The sequence below is a fragment of the Crotalus tigris genome, unplaced genomic scaffold (genome assembly GCF_016545835.1).
Source record: "Crotalus tigris isolate CLP2741 ecotype Arizona unplaced genomic scaffold, ASM1654583v1 scf7180000024337.5909745, whole genome shotgun sequence".
NCBI classification, from domain to species: domain Eukaryota; kingdom Metazoa; phylum Chordata; class Lepidosauria; order Squamata; family Viperidae; genus Crotalus; species Crotalus tigris.
In genome coordinates this window covers 84,033-102,879 of record NW_024100507.1, presented here as the reverse complement: position 1 = coordinate 102,879, position 18,847 = coordinate 84,033, and the positions used below count along the sequence as shown (strand labels likewise).

The 18,847-nt window shown below is 40.7% G+C and overlaps 1 protein-coding gene across 2 annotated transcripts in view; it reads right to left on the bottom strand.

The window, feature by feature from the left end:
* The window catches only part of LOC120300023 (protein sidekick-2-like), a 36,793-nt gene extending 22,651 nt beyond the window's left edge, over window positions 1–14,142 (bottom strand). Inside the window, exons 1-8 of one of the 2 annotated variants that reach the window (XM_039325505.1) lie at window positions 13,739–14,142; window positions 12,894–12,997; window positions 11,909–11,979; window positions 10,558–10,693; window positions 9,452–9,508; window positions 7,482–7,583; window positions 6,820–6,935; window positions 1,168–1,354 (exon numbers count right to left, since the gene is read on the bottom strand). In XM_039325505.1, the coding sequence (XP_039181439.1) occupies window positions 1,168–1,354; window positions 6,820–6,935; window positions 7,482–7,583; window positions 9,452–9,508; window positions 10,558–10,693; window positions 11,909–11,979; window positions 12,894–12,997; window positions 13,739–13,791 (826 nt within the window). In that variant the 5' untranslated portion in view covers window positions 13,792–14,142. The remainder of the gene's footprint in view (window positions 1–1,167; window positions 1,355–6,819; window positions 6,936–7,481; window positions 7,584–9,451; window positions 9,509–10,557; window positions 10,694–11,908; window positions 11,980–12,893; window positions 12,998–13,738) is intronic. The other variant, XM_039325506.1, reaches the window with a different exon arrangement.
* Between the last annotated feature and the right edge of the window lie 4,705 nt (window positions 14,143–18,847).

Below are 18,847 nucleotides of genomic sequence, written 5' to 3'. Positions count from 1 at the left end.
TTTATTTATTATTTTATAACTGATCTTCCCTTGATATGACCCTTCTCTCAGGAAGGATTTTGTTTTCAAATCGCCACATAAACATAGACAAATGCATAGATTGGGTAGAACAGGATACTAGCATATTATTTCCTTTCTTCTTCTAGAGGACAGATGAAAGGATTTTTTTTTCTAATTCAGAACTAGAAACTGTGACATGGGCAGACTCTATGATCACAAAGCTGTTGAAAGTTTGGAGGTATATGACATTATGTCACTACTGGTCTGACAGATACACCTAACTTAAAAGGATTCCAGATGTATTTAAACATGTACTGAGAAACAGGTGAGCTGGAATCTGGAAATCTTTAACAAACTCTCCCTTCCTGCCTTTAAACAAGCCTTGAAAATCTGGCTCTTCCACTATGCTTTGCGCTATGCGGCTGTTGGATCTCTTTTGGTTGGGTTTTGCATAGGGAAGTAGAATGTTATTGTTCTCTCTGTGTGACTATTGTTCTTTTCTGCTCTTTCGTGATATTTATCTTTTTTTTTTTAAAAAAAATAGTAAGCTGCCCAGAGTCATTACATAAAGTTAAAAATGTTTTATAAACAAACATGACCTACCAGACAACTATGCACAGTGTTGGACACAGACCCGCTAATGGAGGGATTAGTAAAGCAATAATTGTAGGAGAAGGACTGGCAGAACCTGGGGGTGGTGTTGAAAGAGGGATCGGCCTAGAATCTTTACATAGTCGCAAGCGAACTAAGTCTAACCTCCCTTGAATTCCCTTTACCCTTATCTAACTTCAAATAGGTACTAATAGTTAGCTGAGAAGATTCCTATACATAGGATATATAGCAATAATCAGTTTAATTGGATCTTCACATGTGGACCTGGTCTTTTGTGCCTGACATTAATCTTCTTAATTAACTGTTAGCACTTGTTTGGAGTTAGATAAGTGACAACAGGTTGAACTTAGTTAGCTTGTGGCTACCTAGGGATTCTAGGCTGATCCCTCTTTTAACTCTGCTCCCAGGTTCTACCACTCTTTCTCCTACAGTGATTGAACATTATTTGTATCTGGGCATCTGTCCACTTTAGCAAAGCCTTTGCCAATTGATGCAGAGTCTCTCCTCCACCTCTAAATGCCTATTGACCTGGGCCTCTCCTGCTATGTGACCTACCTGCTTGCTGGGTCCTGCCCTTGATAGGGATACTGCGGGGGCCATCACCTGCAGCATTGAAGGCAAGGACAGAGATGAGGTAGGAAGTGTAGCCCGTCAGGTTCTTCAGTTTGACACCACTCTCTGGTAAGAAGAGTGTTTTCACTCTTTCGGTTTCATTCTGCCGCTGAGCTTCCCAGAAATAAATCTGTGGAGCAAGGGAAATTGAACGCAATCAGAGGATATAGAAGGAAAATGTGCAGGAGAAAATAAAGAGGCAAGAGGATGTAATAAAGATGCTTACTTCTCTCTTTGGGTTTGGCACATGAACCTACTCTTCCATTCCAAAATGTGGACATGAAAAGTCAAATTTTCCTAAACTAGCAAGTTTTCGTTCCAGTGGTTATGTATCACACCTTTTCTTTCAGAGTTATATCTCTTTATGTAGCAAGCCCCCCTCCCAATTATCCTAAGCCTCACACCTGGATTCTTCAATATCCTCTTCCAGACACAGTTGCATTTAATTAACTCTTTAGAAAGACGCTCTTTGACAGTGTTGATGAATTAGTAAACTATAATGAAGATACTTAATGAAGTGATATTTCAAAAGAAAAAATTAAGTCTCCCTTAAGTAAACCTTGATTCTTGGTGTCTACATTGTCTTCTGGGATCTTTTATAATTTTCCATTCTAGTCTAGATCCATGAGATTTCCTAGTGGTCTCCCATTAAAATACTAATCAGTTTTGACCCTGCCAAGCTTTTTTGAGACTAGCAACAGCTAGCTAGGTGCTGCCACCTAGCCACTACAGCACACTGGGAAACTGAAAAAGCAATGGCCTATTTAATAACTGCCTAGTTACCTGAAGAATTCAAAGATGCTTAGTTTTCTGCCTTACAAATACACAGGTAATAATTACACAAGCATTACCTCTCCCTTGCTTCAAGCTAGACATCTGTTTAAGGTTGGAACTTGATAAACTATTTCCCTTTTTCTTTTCCTTAACGTACGGAAAAAATTGTCATGATACTTGAACTGTGAAACTGCTAATCAAAGCTTGGCAAGTCTGGGAGCCTTCTCCCAGATTATTTTCTAGAGGGAGGAGGGTATTGAGGAGAGAAGGATTTGGGAAGCATGGATGCAAGAACAGGTCTCAGGGAAGCTAAGAGTCCCACTGTAGGAAAATCTTTATCCATCCGAGGTCAGAACTAGGAATACATCTAGTATCAGGAAAGGCAAATATTAACAAGCTGTAGATGTGCAGTACTATGAAGTCATCCTATTTATAAACCATTTTAAATTCTTTAGCAACATGAATTTGTTTATTTTAATGTAAACACAGTGACTGCACTATCCTAAATCTTCCCCACGTCGCACATAATGACCTCACTCAGAGACAAAGAAATAAAGGAGAAAAAAATATCTAAAACAGAGAAAGTGGTATCAGCAAGAAAAGGAGATCCTGCAGAAGTCTCTCAGAGTTTATGGAATTTTGTTTTGATTTTGAAGAGCAAAAAGATAATAAGAAAAGGACATTCACAAAAAAAGAGATGTGTGACAAGGATGAATCTCTAAACGTGTTTTTTTTATTGTTAACTATAACATTGTTCCAAGAGTTTTTAAGCAGGGTGTGTTGGCCTAGTGGTTAAAACGCTGGGCTTGTTGACCAGAAGGTTGGCAGTTTAAGATTCGAGCACCATGCAATGGGGTGAACTCCTGTTCTTGCCCCAGCTTCTGCCAACCTAGCAGTTTGAAAGCATGCACACGCAACTAGATAAAGAGATACCATTTTGGTAGGAAAGTAGCAGTGCTCCATGTGCCTTTGGCGTTTAGCCAAGCCGGCCATATGACAATGGAAGCACCTTCGCACAATGCTGGCTTCCTCAGCTAGGAAACAGAAATTAGCACCGTCCCCTAGAGTCGGACAGGACCACACAGCGGAAATCTTTACCTGGGTTTTTTATGAAAAAAAAAATGTCCCCACAGAATTCGGGAGAAATGAAATGAAATGAAAATGTATTTTAAAGCAGAGGATCTCAGTACAGTATGTGTATTCCTTTTACTACTGGAAAATATCAAGATTAAGTTTATTCATTCCTCCACTAGGCAAGACTGGGTAAGTAATTAATTCTTAGTCTTGATTTATGGGTTGAACAGAATGATACACAGTGCAATTCTGAAGTCATTTTTGGACGATATCCAGATTTCCACAGAGAAGCTGGACCTTCCATGAAATCATGGTACCAAAGAGACAGCAACAAACAGGTTCCATGGCAACACTTCTTGGCACCCTTGCAGTTTCTTAGGAAACAAGAAAGCAGCTTTCCTCAAAGGTCACTTGGTTGGCTTCTAAACTGTCCCCTTCTTCCTGATTGGACATATGCAGCCAGATGATGCTTATCTAAGATTGGCAAGAGGACACTTCTGGCTCCATAATGTACTTTCAACTTACACAACTCGGGAGACAATAGATCAAGGTGGCCTTTCAGCAGTTGCAACTTGGGAGAGCTCCAGACATTGCTTTGAATGAAGGCCACTTCTATTAGAGCTTTAATTGCATATAATAAGGTCACAAAACCAATATGTTTTCTGGAGTACATATCTGTCTACCATTGCCAAATCCCTGCAGTTGGGTAGGCCAGGGTCCCCAACCTCCAGGCGGCAGCACACTATTGGGCCGTGAGCGGTTCGGAACCGGGCTGCAGAAGTGGCGGGCGAGCATGAACACAAATGTGCACATCTCCACTTGCATGAGCTGCGCACGCACTTGCTGGCCACTCGAGCAGAACCATCTCCTCTCCCCCTCCCTGCCATTCCGCAAAGCCGGACAGGTTAGGGAACTCTGGTGTAGGCATTTAATCCCTAAACTATACTGCACTGTAGTATATTATAATATTTAATTATATAATGTTTTATATAGGGGTTAAATTATAGCTCTCATAGTATAAGGATTATATTATTATATTACATTACATTATGTTATTTTACTAATTATAAGGGTTAAGCATATTGGTTTTGGTGACTATTAAAATAATATAACCTGTCCTTTTCATTGCCCTTGCCCTTGCTGTATTTTATTTTATTTTATTTATCAGTTTTATTATTTCTTCATTTGATTGTTGTAAGCTGCCCAGATTTGGGCAGAATACAAGTTAAGCAAACAGGTAAATAAATAATATATTTATTTATAAATATATTTACATTTATTTATATTTATATATTTATATTAAATATTTATTTATAAATAATAATATTTGAGCTAGTCCCAAATATTAGGAATGCACTAATATTGTGGAGAAGGCTGATCTATATAAGAATCGTGCTTATACTACATGAGCTGGAAAGGTTGTCCTTTATACTTTGGGGATATAAACAGAAACAAGAATAAAGCTCCCCAGGGAGCAAAAACATCCTTGATGACAGCATACACAGGCACCAAGTCCCAGTGTTCTATTTGTAACTCAATAGCATCACTTACAGGTAAAATATGGAACTGTGTTTTTTTTTTCTTTTTCTTTGTTCATTTCCACTTTAGCTGTGGGGCTGCCGCAGACTTGCTCACATTATGAAATAGTGGTATACATATATGTTTATTATTTATCTTCCGCAATTCCTTTAAGAGCATAAAATGGTATATACATTGTGATGTCCCCACTTATTTTTCTCCACAAAAGTCTTTTAGTGTTGATTGGACTGAGCAAGAAACAGTGACCCAGTGAGCTTCTGTGGTAGAGGGTGGATTGGAATTGGGTCTCCTCTGTTATATTCTAATATCTTAACTGCTGCACAACATTAATTGTTAATACACAGGCTGCATGTGGCTCCCAATGTCTCATTTCACAGAATTTCAGCGTGGAAAGAAACCATTATATTTGGTGCAGAATTCCATATTAAGGAATCCCTGAACATTCCTGTATAAACATATCCAATGAAGGGAGACCATCACATCCCATAATGGTTGGTTCCATTATTGAACTGTTTCTTTCAGACTTTTTTTAATAGCACTTAACTGTAGACTGCCTTCCCGTAATTTAAGATTATTACTCAATGTTCTGCTCTCTGGAATGATAGAAACTAGGTCGTGTTCCTCTGTGTGACATCCTTTTAAGTTCTTTTAATATTCTATCAAGCCCAACTCAATTTTCTCAGTTTCTCCTTGTATGTTTCCATCCCCAATCACCCTTCTTGCTTTCCTTTATACTAGTTCCATTATTTTTTCTCAAAATGAAGTGCTTGGAACTGGGCATATCACTTCAGATGGTTGGATACTTTTGGATGCTGGGCTACTACACTGAATAGATCAGTATTTCTCAACCTTGGGCACTTTAAGGTGCGTGGACTTCAACTCCCAGAATTCCTTGGGTGCTGCTGGCAGATGAATTCTACGAGTTGAAGTCCACCCATCTGATATGGGCAATGTTCAAGAAGAAACACTGTTCAAACCAGTTGTAGTATCCTGGCACGCAAAATAGTGCAACCAATTTTGATAGAATTATGGAGTATTTTTCAGGGTTTGGATTAGATTTAGAGCAGTGGTTCTCAACCTTTCTAATGCCGCGACCCCATAATACAGTTCCCCATGTTGTGATGACCCCCAATCACTTATACATCACCGGGTGCCAGGGGCGTGGCCAAAGAAAAGGGGGGAAATGGCGGACAGCCTTGTTTGGCGACCCCCATGAAATGGTCGTTCGACCCCAAATGGGGTCCCGACCCACAGGTTGAGAACCACTGATTTAAAGAATGGAAATAAGAGAGCTGATACCACCATGATACTGGAAGACCTCCTGAGGTTGTGTTCCTTGAAAAGATGTTCTTCTCTATTATTAAAACAAAACAAAAATAGGCAGAATAATTTTTGCCTTTAAAAAGAGCAAGAGGGGACTGTAAGATGCTGAAAAACACTTGCTTTTAGAAAGAGAGTCTCAGGTTAATCTGTATCAGCAAAAACAAATGAGAGTACTGTGCTACCTTAAGGACTAAACAATTAACTTGTCATCTCCAGGATGCCTGTGTTATTACCAATTATTTTTTTATGAATGACCACAGGTAATACTGTAACGATCATTATGTTTTCCTATATTTTATTTCACACTGATTTCTATCCACTCCCCATCAGTGTATACAACTATAACTCTGGATAATTCTGTGCAACTCTAATATTCAGCGGACATTAGTCTGTGAAATGTTATGGATTAATGAACGTGCTAATTTCCAGTATGCCATAAAACTTTGTGGTGCCATCTAGCCTGACGCCGGACACTAATCTTCATTAATGCAAGCATTCCCAAAAGATTAGCAATATAGCAACAAAGAAGAATATCCTGTGATGTATTTATGTAATAATGACAGAAGAAACAGCAACAGCTGTAAGTCTGTTCCCAATTTGTATCAGGCAGAGGATTCTGGCTTCCATTTTTAAACATTCTTCAGGGTGAAAAGAGCATCAGTCCACCCCCAGGAAAGATCTTCCCCTCCCCTCCATTGTGCGGTTATCTTGTAGCCTTGAGGGGGTCCATGGTGCTCTCTGAGTTTGGTTGTTTTCTAGGACTGCAGTGCACTGATGATGTTATTTAGTCTGGGTAATAAAACATCTGCAAGAAAACAACCAAGCTCAAAGAGCACCAAGGACACCACATTTCAACCCTGAGCTACAAATAATCTTTATTGGTACCTTGTAGCCTTGGATATCTCCGTTCTGTGTCTCAGGAGGTGGTGGCTCCCAAGTAATGTCAAGTTGGGTGGCCGTGATGGTTTGTATAACTACATTCTGTGGTGCAGCTGTAGGGACTGAACAAAACAAAGAGAATGTAAGTCAGGAATGCACTAGACCGAGAATCAAATACAGTGCCATGGACTTGCTTTTCTTCGGATGCAGGTCTGCTGGTGTTCTCCTGACAGCTTTGTCTTTATTGATGAAAGAATGGATCTTTTGCTTATTACTGGTTGATTCCAATGGTTTTCCCAACAGCTAACTCAGATAGCAATAGCAATAGCACTTAGACTTATATACGACTTAACGGTGCTTTACAGCCCTCTCTAAGCAGTTTACAGATTGAGCATATGGCTCCCAACAATCTGAGTCCTCATTTTACCGACCTCAGAAGGATGGAAGGCTGAGTCAACCTTGAGCCGGTCAGAATCGAACTCCTGGAAATGAGTAGTGAATTAGCCTGCAATACTGCATTCTAACCATTGCACCACCACAGCTAACCCTATCCAAAAATTCTATGATTTAACCCTGAGCTAATCCTACATACCTCAGATGGGCAAATAAATACATGACACAGACACCCAAAGTTGAAAGACTCCTCTTAAAGCAGATGCTCAGCTTACCAGCTTCACCGACAAAGACCTCTTGGGGGGAACTGGTGGGGCTTTCACCCACAGCATTGTAGACACTCATGCGGATCTCATAGCGACGGTGTTTGTTCAGATCTGCAAAGATGGAGAAAATCAATGATCATTTAGGAGCAGAGAGGAGTGCTCATTAGGGCTGCCTCCATAGCAGCAGCACATACTTTCTGGTTAGCATCCTCTCATTTTCCTCCCACTATTCCTTGCTCGAGAACCTGGCTACAGTGGCGTGTCCTATTTTCTGTCCAAATTATTTAGATTGGAAAATTGAGGCAGAATATTGTTTCTGACCAAAAAGAGAAAACAAACACCAAACAAAGCAAGAACAAGATCTCTGGTTTATTGCATGGTTTCTAATATGTGAACTTTAAAGGAAAAAAAAGGTCTTAATTATAGTTGTGAGTAAAAATGTTATTTTAAACAAGGAGAATAGAACTTAAATTGTTCAAGGGTGCTTTCTATCACCTCCCTTTCATTTCCATGATTCCTGGACCTCATTTCCTCATCTCTTTTTTCAATACTCCAAAGAGGATGTTGCTGTCCTCTTCTATTATTTCTCCATTTTCATTCTACTGCAGTTGTTATACAGCCACATATGTGAAATGGAAATCCACTTTCCCGAATATGCTATTTTAAGCTATTGATCAGTGTGGATTACACTTGTTCCATTACTTGAACGGAGTTCTCAAAATGGATTCTGTTATGCTTATTTTTGTAGTATAATCAGGAAAAACCTGCAGAAATCAGCCTTACTAATTTTTGGATTTGGCAAGAGACGGATAATAGTTACATTATATAATAGGATAATAATAATAATATTGATATTAATATTATTATTAATAATAATAATAATAAAGTTGGAAGGGACCTTGGAGGTCATCTAGTCCAACCCCCTGCTCAGGCAGGAACCCTACACCATTTCAGACAAATGGCTGTCCAGTCTCTTCTTTAAAACTTTCAGTGTTGGAGCATTCACTGCTTCTGGAGGCAGGTTGTTCCACTGTCAGGAAGTTTCTCCTTAATTCTAGGTTGCTTCTCTCCTTGATTAGTTTCCATCTGTTGCTTCTCGTCCTGCCTTCAGGCGCCTTGGAGAATAGCTTGACTCCCTTTTCTTTGTGGCAGCCCCTGAGATATTGGAACACTGCTATCATGTCCCCCCTCGTCCTTCTCTTCGTTAAACTAGACATACCCAATTCCAGCAACCGTTCCTTATATGTTTTAGCCTCCAGTCCCCTAATCATCTTTGTTGCTCTTCTCTATACTCTTTCTAGAGTCTCAGCATCTTTTTTACATCTTGGTGACCAAAACTGGATGCAGTATTCCAAGTGTGGCCTTACCAAGGCATTGTAAAGTGGTATTACTACTTCACGTGATCTTGATTCTATCCCTCTGTTAATGCAGCCCAGCACTGTGTTGGCTTTTTTGGCAGCTGCAGCACACTGCTGGCTCATATTTAAGTGGTTGTCTACTAGGACTCCGAGATCCCTCTCACAGTTACTACTATTGAGCAAGGTACCCCCTATACTATACCTGTACATTTGGTTTTTCTTGCCTAAATGTAGAACCTTACTTTTTTCACCACTGAACTTCATTTTGTTAGATAGTGTCCAGTGTTAAAGTCTGTCAAGATCCTTCTGTATCTTAAGCCTGTCTTCTGGAGTGTTGGCTATTCCTGCCAGCTTGGTGTCGTCTGCAAATTTGATGAGTTCCCCATCTATCCCCTCGTCCAAATCATTGATGAAGATGTTGAAGAGCCCTGGGCTCTTTAACATCTTCATCACACCTACTATCACTACCTTTAAAGAAACGCAGCCCTAGTTTATGGCATCTTTCCTTCCAGACATGCTAATTGTAATTTTGCATCGTCCCCCAACAATTGCTTAACACCCACGAGCCCAAAGACACAAACAGAGACAGGAGTACAGACAAAGGAGGAAGCGGCCACTTACTGTCCAGCTCGTATTGTGTCAGGGAGGCCTCGCTCAAATTCCGCATGGCATATGTTGCTGTGGGATGGCAGTGGTCAGAAGGGGAAAGCAGTACAGTTAGCTACATGGAAAGAAACATCTGGACAATACAAGCTAAACTAAGCAACACCATTACTATGCAAGAAAGCAGGACGGGGAGAAATTCTCAGTCCAAGCAAAGGATGTTAAGGGGGGGGGGTCTCATGAACAGTAGGGGGCGAGAGAGAAAAGTGACAAATAGCTAGAGAGGGCAAGACAATCAAAGTTTCAAAGGACAAACAAAATTTCTCAGAATCTATTACAGACATTGGGATAGATTGGATATATATGTCCCATCATTCTGTACTCCATAAAAGCCTCTTCTGGCAACCAAGACCTTGAAGCTGCTAAGGACTGACACGCTGACACAAAAAAAGCTTGCAACCCCAAGAGGACCAAATACAGCTGTGGTTTGCTGCAACCAAAGGCCATAAACAACTGCTTCAGATACTCCCTTCAGGGAAAGTTTTTATGCTGGATGTTTCTGCTTGTGCATTTTTGTAAGTTTGTAATTGTCGGCCTGGGTATATTTTCATTAGTAAGTCCCTGGAATGATTTATCTGTAATGCCTTGTAGTTTTTACACAGCTGTCTTGTTAACCAGTATGATACATACATTATTACATACTGCATGTGAACCTGGGAGAATAGGCTTCCCAATTTTCAAAGTAGTGTTTTATGATGTAACTTTAATATTTCTTGAAAAAGAGATTGTTTCAGACTGATTAATTAGAAAGAGGAATCCTGGACAGTGCTGTTTTGGATTTTTGATGCATATACTGGCTTTTTGCTGGAGTTCAATCATGTATTGCTCTAGGACAGTTTCTGAATTTATTAGCATAGGAGGAATTGTGCTGTACTGAATAGAAGCCATATCATTGTGGGAAGCATTTTGTGCAATCCTTAGGACCAGGTCTTATGAACAGCTTGCTTGGGAATGATATTGCAAACTCATTTAAAGGCAATCAGTACAGCCCTTTTCCGGAAGTCTGGTGAGTGAACTACATTCTGATCGTCTTTAATTCATACATTCTCCCTCTGCAGACTTACGGGTCAACTCTGTCCATCTGGCATTGGGACTGCCCATGCTACGGGCAATAAAGCCTCGTACCCCTTCATATGGCAACTCCCGGTATCGGATGCGGAAGCCTAGCAAGATGCCATTGATTTTGTCCTCAGATGGGGCCTGCATAAGAAGACACAGTGAATGCAAAAGTGATCCTTGGAAGCACAGAGTACCCACGGCAATATCTTCAAATATGAAAATTCTGAGGGATACCACAGTTTTGGATTTTCATGCTGTCCCTGCTAGCAGGATGGAATCCAGGGATATAGGCAGAAGATGCCCCAAAACTGAGGATTAGTGGGTTGAAGTAGTCCCACTATCCATTTCGGATCCCTCCAGCTTTCTCCTGATCTCAACATTCCGCAAGTTGTTTTTCATAATTCCACCCCAAATGCCTTTATGCTACTGGTTCACTGCCCTCCTCCACTATATGCATACCAACTAGAGCAGGGCTTTTCAACCTTTTCACCCATTGTACCACTTTTAGGATATGGCAATATCCGAGTACCACTGAGTACTGGTTCTCTGCCCTCCTCCACTATATGCATACCAACTTGAGCAGGGCTTTTCAACCTTTTCACCCATTGTACCACTTTTAGGATATGGCAATATCCGAGTACCACCTGCCTAGCAAGGTGTCAAAAACTTGATGACGAAAAAAAAAGGGAAAAAGTGATAAAGCACAGGTAGTCCTCAATTTACAACAGTTCGCTTAGTGACTGTTCGAAGTCACAATGGCACTGAAAAAAGTGCCCCCCAAGGCATAGCCGAGCAAGACACCTGCCTGCCCGCCCGGCAGCGCTCTCATTCCCCTCCCTCACTACCACTTTTCTAGGATGGTCGCGTACCACCTGCCAGGTGCCAATGTACCACAGTTGGTATCCGTACCACTGGTTGAAAAGCCCTGAACTAGAGTTCTCTTTACACTGCAGAGAGGATCATCCTTTCCCATAAATCCTGGGGCAACAAGATCAATTTATGATGTCCTGTATTTCAATAGCAAAGTCAACTACCCTGTGAACACAGAATCTTTCTTTGTGTTAGTTATCAGCTTGAATAATAAAGTTAAGTGCAAGTAAATGAGGAACTAGTATTCTGTTTATTCAAAATAAGTTGTCATCCTGCTATCTTTGTTCAGATTTACTTGTATATGATTGCATAACTGGAATGCCTTCCCTCTGGAAAACAAACTTAGAACACTATACTGTACAAAAGATCATACAGTATATTATAAGGAAGAAAAACATTTCTTTAAAATGTGGACATCCTTGAACATTCAGATTCTTTTATTCAGAGTTAAAATACAGAAATGAATGAAAGAATAAGCTACTCTACCTGCCAGCGGATCAACACGGATGTGGTGGTGTGCGGTGTCACTGACAAAATGGCGGGAGCTTCCTCTGGGGCTGAGGAAAAGAAGAAATACAAGTCAAATACTCAAGCTCTTCTGTGATGAAAAGAACACCAGGAAGTGCAAGCTATGAAGTCATCATCTTTCACAGAAGTTTAAATGACTTCTTTTTGGAGATGAAGATCAAGTGTGATTACAATTTCCTTGCAGATTGGAGGATACCATGATCCTAAAACAAGTTGATTTTCTGGTGGAATACTTCACTAATCTGAAATAATGGAGCCAATTGTAACAGGTTTATCTTGGCCTTTTTAAAAATCTTATCTACCATATGCCTGTCTTAATTTGTTAAGGAACTCTTGTTTCTTCTGCTTACCATTCTTTTCATTAGTTTCTCTATAGATTTTATTCCATTATTTTTTCTATTTTCAGTTTCTATTATAATTCTATTGCTTGTTTGAATTGTGCCTAACACTATTGTCTAAACTGAGTCCCAGATGTATCAATCTGCTCAATTTGTCACAGCACAAAGTTTGCCTCCCTCAATAGCCAGCTTTATCTATGATTTCTTCTTTTGTACTTTAACATAAACAAGGCCATTACCAATAAAACATAAGAGATAAATCTACAATAGGGAAAATATAGCAGTGGATCTGAATAGGGTTAGATGTGAGATGGGTTATTATACAAGTGGGAAACCAGATAGTAAAAAAGGGGCAACCCCCCCTTCTTTATTCTTCTTTTGACCTGATTTTGTTTTGTTTCTTTAGTTGTAGAGCTAGTACATTTTGAAGAAGAGATCTTTTCAGACTGTCTAAGTGAAAGATAATCAAGGTTCCTAAGAATGCAACAGTGCACTCACTGAATTCATATTACCTTTTTACATTGCATGATCATCTCTTTTCTCAAGAGATGGAAAAAAAAGGTTTTACACTGGGTAGTAATTCATGACCTTGCACATTTGCATACCAGCCTGTAGTGTGGTGAGTGATTCTGACTCTTCACTGTATTCACTGTCACCAATGTCATTGGTTGCCTTAACACGGAATTTGTAGGTGGTGAATGGCTTCAATCTGCAAATAGAATGCAAGGGATCGGTTTTTAGTTTTGGAAGAACAAATTCCCACATGTGTGCTGCTGTCTTCTGCTTGCTAAGACCTACATTCTAATTTTTTTGTTGTTGTTGTTGTTCCAAGACCAGCAAATCCTTCCTCCAGTCTTTGGAAAAGCATTTTGGATGTAGCTGTGTGACTCGACAGCTAGTGTTGCTTCCAGGCTTAGAATTAAGTTATGAGAACTGAGTTCAGACTGGGATGGCACCCTTTAAATGGGATCCTTGACTTATTCCCACAATTAGAACCAGAATTTCTGTTGCTAAGCAAGGCGATTAAGTGAGTCCCAACCCTGATTTTACGACCTTTTTGGCCACAGCTGTTAAGCAACTCACTGCAATTGCTAAATGAATCAAATGGTCATTAAGCAAATACAGCTTCCTCAACTGACTCTGCTTGTCAGAGTCTGCTTATGTGGCCCTGCAATCATCAGGCTGGTTGCCAAGGGCTTGAATTCTGATCACGCAACTCTGGGAAATGCTGAGATAGTTGTTAAGTGTGAGAACTTAACAGTCATATGTCACTTTTTTTCAGTGCCATTATAACTTTGAATGGTTGGTAAACAAATGATGGTTTGTCACGAACTACCTGTGCACAATCTTGGATTGTCTGGCTGCTGAACAGTCGGACAAACTGGAACCCTGAACAACCGTTTCCCCTTCTAAATAAAAGTCTCTTGCATCGCATCAGTTCCTGCCTCACCTGTTCACAATGAAGGATGTGGTGTTGTGCTTCACAGATGCAGAATGTAACATCCATTTCCCATCAGGGAGTTCCCGTGTTTGCACAGTATAGTATCGGACAGGTGACAGCCCATCACTGCCTGGCTCCCAGGACAATAGCACATTCCTGGCCTTGACATCTTCCTGCAACACAATGGGCTTGCTAGGTGGTTGAGGACGGTCTGGGAGATAAGACAGAGATGGATCACTGAAAGCTAGTTTTTCATGGGATGAAAAAGAGATACGGCAACGATAGAGGTAGGCCAGAGATTATTTTCAGGATGATACAATATGCACAGGAACCCTGACGCTTTATTAGCCTAAACATGTATCTTTTTCTCCTGTACTCCATCCCGAACATTATCCAATTGGTTTCGATGTCTAGTATGTTCACTGGTTTCCTACCCTAGTTTGCTTTCCATTTTAAAATGTTGCTTCCGTGCGATCACAGATGGTTCACCCATTCATACAGTTTATAGTGATGCTTCCCATACCATTTTTTTTAAAATAAAAAAACTAAAACCCAGCACAGTATATTAACTCTATGAAAACAAAGTTGGGTCTGGATGACCATTCAGAAAGCAGACCGTAGTTAACACGGTTTCACAAGGCAGGGAGTAATAGTAATAGTAATAGTAGTAAAGTTGGAAGGGACCTTGGAGGTCATCTAGTCCAACCCCCTGCTCGGGCAGGAAACCCTACGCTATTTCGGACAAATGGCTGTCCAGTCTCTTCTTAAAAACTTCCAGTGTTGGAGCATTTACTGCTTCTGGAGGCAAGCTGTTCCACTGATTAATTGTTCTCACTGTCAGGAAGTTTCTCCTTAGTTCTAGGTTTCTTCTCTCCTTGATTAGTTTCCACCCTTTGCTTCTTGTCCTGCCTTCAGGTGCTTTGGAAAATAGCTTAATTCCTCTTCTTTATGGCAGCCCCTGAGATATTGGAATACTGCTATCATGTCCCCCCTTGTCCTTCTCTTCGTTAAACTAGACATACCCAATTCTCGCAACCGTTCCTTATATGTTTTAGCCTCCAGTCCCCTAATCATCTTTGTTGCTCTTCTCTGTACTCTTTCTAGAGTCTCACATCTTTTTTACATCGTGGTGACCAAAACTGGATGCAGTATTCCAAGTGTGGCCTTACCAAGGCATTGAAGAGTGGTATTAATACTTCACGTGATCTTGATTCTATCCCTCTGTTAATGCAGCCTAGCACTGTGTTGGCCTTTTTGGCAGCTGCAGCACACTGCTGGCTCATATTTAAGTGATTGTCTACTAGGACTCCGAGGTCCCTCTCACAGTTACTACTATTGAGCATGGTGCCACCTATGCTGTACTTGTGCATTTGGTTTTTCTTGCCTAAATGTAGAACCTTGCTTTTTTCACCATTGAATTTCATTTTGTTAGTTAGTGCCCAGTGTTCAAGTCTGTCCAGATCCTTCTGTATCTGAAGCCTGTCTTCTGGAGTGTTGGCTATTCCTGCCAGCTTGGTGTCATCTGCAAATTTGATGAGTTCCCCATCTATCCCTTCATCCAAATCGTTGATGAAGATGTTGAAGAGTACTGGGCCCAGAACAGAGCCCTGGGGCACCCCACTACACACTTCCCTCCATATAGATGCAGTTCCATTGAGGACCACTCGCTGAGTACGGCCGGTCAGCCAGCTACGGATCCATCTGGTGGTGTTTCTGTCTACCCCACATTTTTCTATCTTGTCAAGTAGTAGGTTGTGATCTACTTTATCAAATGCCTTACTGAAGTCCAAGTAAATTATGTCCACAGCATTCCTCTGATCCACTAATTTTGTCACTTGGTCAAAGAATGCAATAAGATTTGTCTGGCATGATCTATTTTTGACAAACCCATGTTGGCTTTTAGTAATGACTTTGTTTGCCTCTAGGTGTTCGTTGATTCGTTGTTTGATTATCTTTTCCAGGATCTTCCCAGGTATTGAGGTCAGGCTGATAGGTCTGTAATTTCCTGGATCCATTTTTTTTCCTTTTTTGAGGATGGGAACTACATCAGCTCTTTTCCAGTCCTCGGGTAGTTCCCCTGTGTTCCAGGATCTTTGAAAAATATAGTTCAGTGGCTCCGATATCACATCTGCCAGTTCCTTGAGAACTCTGGGGTGTAATCCATCTGGTCCTGGCGATTTGAACTCATCTAGGCTGGACAGGTGCTCCCTAACCATTTTCTTGCCTATCTTAACTTGTATTTCTGTTTTGTTTTTTATGGCACTATTTTTAATAGGTTGGTCTGTTTTTTCCTTTGTGTAAAGACAGATGCAAAACACGAGTTAAATAGTTCTGCTTTCTCCCTGTTGTTTGTCACCTTCTTGCCACTTCCCCCCACTAATGGACCAATCGTTTCCTTCACTTTTTTCTTGTTTTTTACATGTTGAAAGAAGCTTTTTTTGTTATTTTTGACTTTGGTCGCAAGCCTTAGTTCATTTTGAGCCTTGTCTTTCTTCACTTCATCTTTGCAGGCTCGGGCTATTTGCTGATATTCTGACTTAGTTATGTTCCCCTCTTTCCACTTTCTGTACTTGTCCTTTTTATCTGTCAATTTGTCAGAGAGTTCTTTATGCAGCCATGCTGGTTTCTTTTGAGAGCTGTTATTTTTCCTCTTTGTTGGTATTGTGCTAGACTGTGCTTTTATTATCTCATTTTTCAAAATTTCCCAAGCTTCTTGAGGTGTTTTCCCCTTGAGGATTCTCATCCATGGAATCCTTCCCAAGCCCTCTCTAAGTTTATTGAAATTAGCTCTCTTGAAGTCCAAGACTCTAGTTTGACTGTGTTCTATTGCTTGTGCTTCTCTAATGTTGAATTCTAATATTGCATGATCACTTCCTCCCAGGGTTCCTATGGCTTCAACACCGTCTATCATTTCATCTCTGTTAGTGAGAATTAGATCCAAAATGGCTAATCCCCTAGTTCCCTTCTCTAATTTTTGGGAGACAAAGTTGTCTGCTAGGTTTGCCAGGAACCTGTTTGATCTTCCACTTGGTGCGGAGTTTGTCTCCCAGTTGATGTCAGGGTAGTTAAAGTCCCCCATTACTATTGTGGTGTGCTTCCTACATAACTTAGTTAGCTGACTAGCAAAAAGTTCATCTATTTCCTCTGTTTGGTTGGGTGGTCTGTAGTATACACCTATGGCAATGTCATTTCCCCCCCCCTTTTATATTGACCCAAAATGCATTCAAGACAGTTTTTATCATTGTTGTGTTCTATTTCTGTAGAGATGTTGTTATTTCTTATATAGAGAGCAACTCCACCTCCTCTTTTATTTGATCTGTTTCTTTTAAATAATTTAAATCCCTCTAGCTGTGTGTTCCATGTGTGGGTTTCATCCCACGTTTCCGTAATGGCAACAATATCATATCTGCCCTCATTAACCTGAATTTCTAATTCTCCGTTTGCTGTTCATACTCTGTGGATTGGTGTATAAACATTTGAGTCCTTTGTGAGTGGCCCTGTGTTTCCTTTCTACATAACCTGTGTGGTGCCTGAGTTCCCATATTGTTTTACCACCTATTTGGTTAGTGCACTTTGTGTGGCACTCGCTATTAGAGACTTCATTTTGCTTGATAGCAAGGTTGGTATTCTTGTCCACACACACATCTATGCTATATACACTGATAGCCCTATAATTTCTAAATTGGGTTGTTCCGTATCAATTAACTCCCTGTCCCCGTTTAGTTTAAATTTCCCTCCAAAAAATCTGTGAATTTATAGCCGAGTAACTCAGTCCCTTTTTTTGATGGATGCAAACCATCACTTTTGTACATCTTTTGATTGGACCAGCTACTGACATTGTGACTAATATATCCAAAGCCTTCCCCTTTACACCACTCCTTTAGCCACATATTGAATTGTGCTATGCGCTGGCCTTTTCCGTTTTGCTCCTTATACACTGGTAAAACCTCTGAGAAAGTAAGCCTACCGCCTATTCTGCTAAGTTCCTTCCCCAAGCTCTGGAAATCATTCTGCACAGAGAGTACATCTTTTTGGGACAGATCATTAGTGCCAAGGTGTACAATAGCCTCCACATCACAGTCCTTGCTGCCATTCTTGATTATTTTAGAAATACGATTCTTGTCCCTACTGGCAGTAGCACCTGGAAGACACCTGACCTCTTTCAAAGCCTCTGTGTCCTTTCCTAAATTTACATCCCTTATAATTGAATCACCTACCAGAAGGTAGCTTCTCTTTTTGGGAGCCTTTATATTCTTGCATGACTGATGTGCAATACCTGATTCACACTTCTCCCTGTCAAAATCTAGTTCTTCATCTCGGACCACAATCCCCTGCTTATTTGAGTTATCTTCACAAATACCTTTACCAGTCTCCTAAATGTCCCTATTAAGGTCAGCAAGGGCACTGTAGCTGTTGTGCAGGGACACAGCGAAAGCTTTGTGTTTATGGTTCACAGCTCTCACCCTGCCAGATCCCATGGTTGTCCAGGCACTAAGAAAGTGGGAACAACAGAGTAACAACTCACAATGAGTGCAACAGATGCAGCCTACGCAGGACCAGAACCGCTGTCTGAAACAACAAAGAACCACGACTGGCAAAGGGGAGAAATCCCCAGCACGATTTGTACAGGAGCCAATGATGGGAGGTGGGGTGCCACACTCACAACAGGGGGGTGGCCACAGGACAGGAGGCACTGGAGGACCATCCTATAGCAACATGTACCCAGATATGTCCAAAGTGGGCAAAGAGAGCAACAAAAAAAGAGGCAATGATCCCCGAGCTTACAAGTGTACAAACAGATGTGAGACTATTAGAAGCAATATGGTCAACTGGGGCGTGTAGACCGGTAATGCATTCTATGAGCAGAGCACACAAACTGCCGGTCTTATAAGCAGGCTTTCAAACCTCCAGGATTCCACTCTGATGATGTCGGCAGTTAGCCGACGAAAGCTAAGTTTATCAAACAGTTGCTAGTTTATTAAACAGTTGTTTTTATATTTATTCCAGTGTTGGACTATTTTTCTCAACATATATAGGAAGACAAAGAGAAAGAGAAAACAGTAGACTTTTCAGACTTGACCTTTAAATATATTAACTATACTTCTTAGAATTTCTAGC